This window comes from Merops nubicus, unplaced genomic scaffold (genome assembly GCF_000691845.1).
Source record: "Merops nubicus isolate BGI_N331 unplaced genomic scaffold, ASM69184v1 scaffold1303, whole genome shotgun sequence".
In the NCBI taxonomy this organism is placed as follows: Eukaryota; Metazoa; Chordata; class Aves; order Coraciiformes; family Meropidae; genus Merops; species Merops nubicus.
In genome coordinates, this window is record NW_008598005.1 from 14,312 (window position 1) to 23,272 (window position 8,961).

General features: G+C 38.6%; 1 protein-coding gene across 1 annotated transcript in view; it reads left to right on the top strand.

Moving 5' to 3' along the window:
- INTS7 (integrator complex subunit 7) overlaps positions 1 to 8,682 on the top strand; it is a gene marked incomplete at its 5' end in the record, with an annotated part of 22,965 nt that extends 14,283 nt beyond the window's left edge. Inside the window, 7 exons of the mRNA XM_008936863.1 lie at positions 2,406 to 2,600; positions 3,362 to 3,465; positions 3,855 to 3,923; positions 5,015 to 5,147; positions 6,366 to 6,464; positions 7,049 to 7,234; positions 8,395 to 8,682. Coding sequence (XP_008935111.1) covers positions 2,406 to 2,600; positions 3,362 to 3,465; positions 3,855 to 3,923; positions 5,015 to 5,147; positions 6,366 to 6,464; positions 7,049 to 7,234; positions 8,395 to 8,682 — 1,074 coding nt within the window. The remainder of the gene's footprint in view (positions 1 to 2,405; positions 2,601 to 3,361; positions 3,466 to 3,854; positions 3,924 to 5,014; positions 5,148 to 6,365; positions 6,465 to 7,048; positions 7,235 to 8,394) is intronic.
- Between the last annotated feature and the right edge of the window lie 279 nt (positions 8,683 to 8,961).

Consider the following 8,961-nt stretch of genomic DNA (forward strand, 5'->3'; position numbering starts at 1 on the left):
TCTGTTAAAGGATTCCTCCCCTCATCTCCTCTGCTGACTTCACCTTCGGCATGTTACACATAGTGCTTCTCTGGGTGCAGTACTTTCTTTGTGGGTTGTTGTGGTCCAGAGGAGTAAGTACAGGTTGCAGAGGGCTAGAGAAGAGGATATTGTTTTACTGCTGACTGTTCCTGACTTGTTGCATCACTCTGGACAAATTTCTAACCGTGCTTGAGTGTATTTGCTATAAAAGGAGCCACTCACTGCTCTCATCTGCAGAGCTCAGCATCTCAAAGGGGAGTAAAGTGCCATGAAGTACACATGATAGCCTTCCTGCTAATGCTGAAGATTTTGCTGTCTTTTCCCTATGAGTTCAGCTTTACTGCTGGCTGCTGTTTCAGTGCAGACCATTAGAGCATATGAACCCTGTGTAACTGTCTACTTTGCAGCTGGAGGATGCTGTGCCAGTGAATCTGTTGCAGATGCTCAGTCAGCCTGGTTTAGCAATAATGAAATATTCAAACACTGTCTGGTCTTGTCAGAAAATTCCTCAATTCCTTCTTGATATGTGTGCCATGGTCAGTCTTGCATTGCTACATGCAATGTGTTCTTCTGTATGAGTTTGTCCACTTGAGGAAAAGCATCTCATTTCTCCATGAATGAGAGGTGTTGAGAGGAGGGTAGGGACTAGTCATAAAGCTTATCAGCCACAGTCCTAATCTGTTGTGCTGTACACTTGTTTGTATAGTTAGCTAAGGATTTGAATAGAATCTGTTCTTTCTGGCACAGAGCATGAATCTCATTGGAAGCATTGTGCTTATTTTTCACTGTGGCTAATCTAGATGAGACAGAACTCCAACAAAGCACTGATAAAAACCATTAAGTATCACTAACTCGAAATATGTTGATAACAAGTGATGGTGTTTGAAGAACTTGGCTGAGCCAAAGAACTTTCTGTCATTTTTTAAAAAAAGAATTCTAACTCATTTGTTGCCCATGGCTATATTGGTAGCAGATAAGGTAAATTACAGTATTAATATGAGACAAGCTTGTATTTCCATTTACAAGATTCAAGTCCAATTTCTGCTACTAAAAGTGTCTGTATTTTCTGATATAAGTACTGGTACTTTGCTCTCTAGAAGTATGGAGTCTCTGTAGAACAGTTAGAGTACAGTGAGATCTTTTCCACAGAGGGTTTTCTGAAACCACTCTTGCAGAATAAACTAGAAAATTTCTAATCAAAAGGGATTTTATTTTTTTTCATGCCCTTGGAGAAGGGGAAACAAAGTGGTAGATAAGAGAGATTGTATGGCTAAAGTAATGAAATAGTCTTTATTTCTTGGGTTGAAATCTAGCTCAATAGTTCAGAGTAGTTGCAGTTGGCTAATGTTTTCTTGCTTTAATCAGTAGTGGGCCAGTTATCAGATGACGTGATGTGTTGTGAGAAACTAGTTTTCTGTATTCCTCCCAGCAAGTAAATGGTTCTTAGTAAGGTTTTGGCATGGCTTGTAACTTCTTGCTTCCAGAAGTGACCTTTTCTGTTAAGGAATAAGAAGCACTGGGGAAGGCGTACATGAGGTTAACACGATTCCATTCTCTGAGTAAGAGATGTTTTGCACATGACTTTTTTTTTTTTTTTACTTCTAAAGAAAAAAGTTTGCTCTTCTTAAAATCCAACAGTATAAGAAAAATAAGTAGTAAATTTTTGGCTTAACTAGTATCAGATCTTGAGTGTTGGGGTTTACCCCCCCCTTTTGGGTGTCCTCAGCTGTCACAGATGCTTCTACAAGTCAGATAAGCTCTTGGGGAGTAAAGTTTCACAGAACTATATTTTCCAAATAATAGCAGCATGTCTACCTTCCTGGAGTTCTGTTATTTACAGTTCTTAGTTGTCACTGGATGTGTTTCTGCCTCCATCAAATGCAACGTTCAATGCCTTCATAATGCTCCTGTCCATTTCACAGTTCCAAAAACCCCAAAAGGTTATCACCCTTTCCTCTTGCTGAAGTGTCTTTAGCCAATTCTTTTTCTTCTGGCTGATGCAGAGAATCACTTTCTCAGTCCTTTGTGTTTGTTTGCCTTCCAGTTCAGTGTGCTTTTTCTTATGGTAAGGACTGTCTCAACTACTGTAATTTGAAGCCTGATGGCTTGGCCTTGGAAAAAGAGGCCAGATAGCTTTGTAATAGCTTACCTCACATTTGTTACAAGGGATATATGTTTGAAATGCAGCTTAGTAATTACCTAACTTCTGTTTGTATTCAGCGTGATTTAAATTGAGCAAATTTGTTAAATGGAGTTTAAAAAAGATTTCAGAATTGAACTGCAGGGTTCAGTTGTCTGGTAAGACAGTTCAGTCCCATTGCAAAGTTAATTTGTCATGTTTGCTTTTGACCTAGCTTGCCAATGTTCCTATTACTATGTTTCAGGCTGCTAGTACGCCACTTAATCCCCTGAGCTTTCAGTGTGGATTTGTGAAACTCAGGATTGACCTTCTGCAAGCTTTTTCTCAACTTATTTGTACCTGCAACAGCCTGAAAACAAGTCCACCACCAGCTATTGCCACAACGATTGCTATGACATCAGGAAATGATCTCCAGAGGTGTGGACGCATTTCTAACCAGGCATGTGTTTGTGTTCTGCTCTTGTGCAGATACGTGTATGACTGTGAGATGAGTTTTGCTTCTCAGCAGACATGTCTGATGAAAGAAATAACATGGTAGTGAATAGTTTTGCTAAATAGTTTGGCCTTGGTTTTCACCTGTAGCTATAAAAATCTCTGCCTGTAGCAGGCCATATTTTGAAGCTGAGTATGTATGTATGTTTTCTCATACATTCACATGCACAGCTTTCAAGGATATACAGGTAGTAAGCCACTTGGTACTCTCAAACTTGTGGCAAGACCATTCACACCTTCTTTTGAAACAGCCCAGATACTGTGATTGCATTAAGGAAGAATATATACTTTAGGATCATACTGTACTTCCTTTTGGTGTGTTGGCAACTGACTTGATATTGTGCAGAACACCAAAACAGTGTGCTTTTAAAATGCATGTAGTCTGCAGGAAGGAATTAGTGGGTAGTCTGAAAGACAGCTCTTTGGTTTACCAGTAGGGGATGAGGAAGCTGGTTGGTGGGTTTTTCATTTTGCTTTTTTAACCCAAGGAGTTTGTTGGTGTTGTGTTACAGGAAAAAAAAAAAATCTTTAATGAATGGATAATAGTCTGTTACTTCAGTGATTTTTACCTGTGTGAAGAAACAAGCACTTTATGTATTTGCTGGAGTATATTGTATTCCTTCGGTGTTGAATGTTTTCTGCATGTGTGGGCTTTTGTTTTGTTTTGCTGTGGTTTGTTTTTTTTGACTAGTAACATTGACTCTGCAGATGAAGCACTCAATGGAGGAATTCCGCAGCTTGGCTGCAAGGTATGGAGATCTGTATCAGTCATCTTTTGATGCAGACTCAGCAACTCTAAGGAATGTAGAACTGTATCCTTTTAAAAAATTTGGTTTTGTCCACTTCTCATGTGGACAGCATGAAGCTTAACAATCCTGTTTTCTGTGAACACTGGCAGAAAATAATTTTGAAACGTTTAGTAACGTTAAAGATTAGTTATCAACTGCTAAAAACCTAATTGGAAATAAACATTGCCATACTATTGTTTGGAATTACTTTATGAATGAGTTATGACACAAATTGCAACAGCATAAAACTTTAGATTTTCATAGTTCTTGTTCTATGTTTACTGAAGGATTAATGACTGCAGGATTACTACACAAAAGCTAGAGAACTAAGCATACGTGCCAGTAAATATGCGACACTTCTTCTTTTAGGTGCCAACTTTCTAAGTCTTTTAAGTCCTTAATATTAATATCAGACAACAGCAGAGCTGCCTGTTGATTTCACATGCAGTAGAAGCTCTGATTTTGGATCCAGAATCTGCAAGGTGGGTTTTATAGTTAACTTTCTAATCCTTTACTATTTCAAAATCCTTGGGGCTTTAAGCCTAGAAATTCAAAGAACGTTCAGAAACTTTTTTGGTAGACGCTTCTAATCCTACTCTGGGCAGTCCTGAGGACCTGTTGCTGCTGTGCTATACCTGCTAGGCTAGGGACTGTCTTCTGGGTTCTGCAGTTTATACTGACATTGCTCTTGAGAGCTTTAAACTGGACTTGTCTTAAACAGAGTTGCATTAAAATAAAAAGCAACTTTTAAAATCTCTTCTTTAGCCACCTGTTTTGACTTGTGTTATTCAGTGTTAGCTCTCGTACCTACTGTTTGCACTTGTAAGCACGTTAGTTTCCTTCAGTCCTGAAAATATATGTGCTAAATTTGTTAAAAGTTCTAATGTACATCCATCACCTCTGGCTCTTTTTTTCCAGGGAACTTATACTCACTAGAAAATCACATTGAAGTACCTATGAATTGAATCGCTCTTTAAAACTCCCAGGCTGAGATTAAATAGAAGATAATGTGCATAATCTTTTAAATGTGTGATTTTATAACTGGAAATAAAAGTGATCATCTGAAGTAACTGTCCTACTCCATTATGAATTAACCATTGCTTAAAAGTTCTATTAATCATACTTGTAAGAAGTACAAAGCTGTGGATTTCAAAACATTAGGTGTCTAGGAGATGGAATTGTATTCAAAGGATGAGATTATAAACTTCCAGATTTAGGCTTAACTCTTGCATTCTTGCTTTTCCTTGAGTTGTGAGACTTTCAAAAACATAAACACTTCAGGCTTAAATAAAAAGTAGAGGAATTAAGCATGCTGAGTCTTAGACCTATAACTGCTTCAAGTGAGAGAGGATGAGGACAAAGTGGTGGATAAGCTGTAGTTAAAGGGTTTAAAGAAAATGGGTAAGTCTCATAGTGGGAAAATAATAAACTGCATAAACAGTTTGAAAGACATAGTATTTCTTAATGGATTTCAAGTTGTAACAGGGATGGTCTTGTTTGGGACTGAGCCTCCTAGATCACAGTGAAGAAAGTACATTAGACACAATGAAAAGGTTTTTTTATTATTTTTCAGTTTCCAGGAATATAGCTTGAATGGAACAGCACAGGTGGAGAGTGAATATGAAAGAAGAATGATGTCTGTATTTAATCATGTACTGGAAGAAGTGGAATCCCTCAACAGGAAGTATGCTCCTGTGTCTTACTTGGCAAGTATAATTTTTAAATATGTATTCTGTAAAGGTTCCAAAAACTTGACAACTCCATATATCTGTGATGGTCAAGAAGCTGAAGAGCACACTCAGTTAATTTGTACACTTACTGGCACGAACAGTCTCTATGGAGACCTGCTACTTCAAAAATGCTTGAAAAAACTGTTGCTAAGACATCTGTAATCTTAGTGGTCGGTTGTAAACAATGTTTTAAAAATTCTGATGCTAAGAATGTAGCAAATGCTGTTAAGCTACCTAAGTGTAGTGTCAAGTCTGTCAGACGTCTCTCCACAGTCTCATTCAAATATTGAAGTGCATTCCCTGTTTGTGCTGTTGTCATGACCCATTTCTTCCCCTACAGCACCAGAAGGTCCAGCACTAGCTTAGCTGTGCTCACTGAGCCGTTGGCAGTTAATGGTGTGTCTCATGAGTGTAGTGTTTCCCTTATCAGGGCAGGTCATCTGCAAACACAATGTAAAGTGTCCTGAATGCAAAGGGTGAGCTGATAACTTAGTCCTTTGCAGGGGCTAGTATGGTTTCCTCTTTTACTGCTAGTGAACATCATAAAGCTGGAGTGTATGTTGATGGGAACAAGGTAGCTCATTTGTCACAGCTGGCATCTATTTGCTTTGTTTCTAAATTCAACAGTCCTTACTGATTTAAAATAGAATGAGTTGTGTAAAATGTAGCAAAGGTAAACCTTGTGAACTTAGTTGTCACTGGCTCCATATCAATGCAGCTTAGTGACTTTGGTAGTGCTGCCTTTCCTCATCTGTGCCAGAAAGACAACATAGAGCAGTGGGGAAAGGAAGAGGAGACAAGAGGCTTGAAACTTAAATTATTGCACTACATTAAGTTATGGTAGATGCTGGTCTTGTTTGCTTGGAGAGGAAATGTTACTTGAGAGTTTTCTGTATGAGTGTTTCAAGAAGGTCCTGCTCTGCTGACTAACACTAGGGATGAAATGATTTGGTTTTTTTCATTTTCTTGGCTGCCTTGTTCTTGTCAAAGCAGAATTCCTTCTTCATAAAGGGCAGAACATACACAGAGGCTGAATTTAGTCACTGTCATCATAGTGGCTGTTATTCTAAGATTATATTAATATAATTCTGGACTTCTAGTGGAAATTACTGCAGTTTTGGTACATCAAGTGCATGTCTTTTTCCTGTACTATGAATGATATTTTCTCAGTTGTTTTGGCTCTGTTTCTTACAGCATACAGCTTGTCTGTGCAATGCTGTTATTGCCTTGTTGAAGGTACCCCTTTCATTTCAAAGGTACTTTTTTCAAAAGCTGCAGTCTACAAGTATTAAGGTAAGTACTGCTCAAATGCAGCCTAAAATTTCTCATTATAGAGTCTTTACTTCATGAGAAAAGCCTTACTGAAGGCACAAAGCTTCAGCATTTTTAGTGAAGATACTTGACTATAAATAACATCTGGGTTTATCTGTTAAGAATAACTTGAGAATAATATGTGCATATGTTCACTGAGATCCAATAGGCTGTGACTTAGACAAGTAGAATTCAGTTCTTTGCTCAAAGTGCTGCTTTTTACTGGGAAAACTAAAAATCTTGAGTAGTTACTCTTACTGCATTCTAGTTCTTTGTTCAGCTTAATAAACTTAACTGTGGCTATTTTGTAGAAGATTTTTCTGCTTCTTTTAAAGACGTGCAATTAATGGAACTGATATAAAGACCACATCTGGTGTTGCTGACGACAGTTATTAATGATTATAGAAAGGAGTCTCAGATATAGGTTCTGTGTTTTCATTTGCTAGTTTCCCTACCAAACCTCTTCTTGGGAACTTTTCTGTAAGCAGCTGTCCAGCTTCATCCATTAATGGTTTTCTTTTCTGGAGGCATAAAATTGCGTTTTGGTCTGTTCTCTTGTGTTTCAGCTTGCTCTATCCCCATCTCCAAGGAACCCAGCAGAACCTATTGCTGTACAGAACAACCAGCAGTTAGCCCTAAAGGTGGAAGGAGTGGTTCAGCACGGATCTAAACCAGGCCTGTTCCGTAAAATCCAGTCTGTCTGTCTAAATGTCTCTTCAGTGCTGCAGAGCAAATCTGGACAAGACTATAAGGTATGGGTAGAATAGAGCCAGGAGTAGTCTTAAGCTTTCTCACTGTATTTTCCTGCTCTGTTTGGCTCTGGTTAGCAGAATTTTTCAGGTTGAAATGAATAAGTGATTCTGTAATACTCTTGCTCTTGACAGTTGACATTCAAGCCCTGGCCAGAGCCTAGCATAGCACATGGAAGGGATCTGGGATTTTTAACTCTGCTGTATGCTAATACCTTTTTAGTAACAGCTTTTCTTCCAAACAAAACAGGTTTTGTGATGTTCAGAACAAGTCATTAGGAGTCTGCTTGAGATCAGGAAAATTCGACCTAGGTATATATATCATATGAAACTCAACAGGGGGAAAAGACAGGAATAGATTATTCCTTATCACATAGTCTCTGGAACTACTTTATCCTCAGTTTAAGGAGGCTTCTTTTTTTCATTTATGGAAATTAGGAGGACAGGCTATCCAAATTCATAGAATCATAGAATGTCTGGGCTGGAAGGGACCTCCAAATGTCATTTAGTCCAACCCCCCACCACAAGCAGGGATATCTCTATATAGATCAAGCTACTCAGAGCTTCATCCAACCTGATCTGGAATGTCCCCAGGGATGGGGCCTCCACCACCTGTCTGGGCAGCCTATTCCAGTGGTCTGTCACCTGAATTAAATAGTATTTGAGGAGATACATATTGAACTGAAGTCAACAGTGTTATCAAAGATCACATGTATGAAGTTCAGGTTCTGATAACATGCAATCTAATGAGAGACCTGTTTTGGTGGGTTTGGTTTTTTTTTTTTTTGGTGTGGTGCTTTTTTTGTTTTGTCTTGTTTGTTTGCATTTTTTTTTGAGGGGGGGAAAGGAAGTCAATTGCTTCTAAAAGGACAACAGGAGTAGGAAATGTGTTATGTTTGTCTGACCCATTACTCCATGGAATACTAGAACCTCAGGGAAAAAACTCTTGTTAGCTACCTTGCTTCTGTGACTAGATATAAAAATAACCCATTAATCAGTGAAAAAGTGTGTTCAAGCTGGCTGAAACATGCATATACACTGGTTTAGGAAAATAGAGGACGAATATTTTTCTCCTTTTTTTTTTTCCTTCAAATGGAGAGCAGAAAACTTATTTTAACAGGTTTATATAAAATGACATTTTAACCTTCCATGTGTTTTCTCAGATTCCTATCGACAACATGACCAATGAAATGGAGCAGAGGGTGGAACCACACAATGACTACTTCAGCACCCAGTTTCTGTTAAACTTTGTGATACTTGGCACCCACAACATCACAGTAGAGTCCTCTGTGATAGATTCAAATGGTATTGTCTGGAAAACTGGGCCTAAAACAACTATTTTTGTTAAATCTCTTGAGGATCCATACTCCCAGCAGGTTCGTCTTCAGCAACAGCAAGGGCAGCCACCATCACAGCAGCAACAGCAAAGGACTGCATACTCAAGGTTTTAGTTCCCACAGGTGCCTCTCTCCTGGTCAGTACAGTCTTTCCTGAATACTTTTTTGAAAGGTCTACAATCTTATCCTTCTAGAAAGTCTCAGATGCCATTCTGTTGCTTTTGGAATTATTTGGGGTAAATTTGAACTTGATTCAGCGGAGAGAACTCTGGTTAAAATTTGGAGTTGAGCTTTTAATTAGATGAACTTCTACCTGATATCCTTGGTGTACAAACCTGTTGCAGCAGGCTCCATAAACTTTGATAGCAGGGTCCACGAAGAGCTCTTTGACTA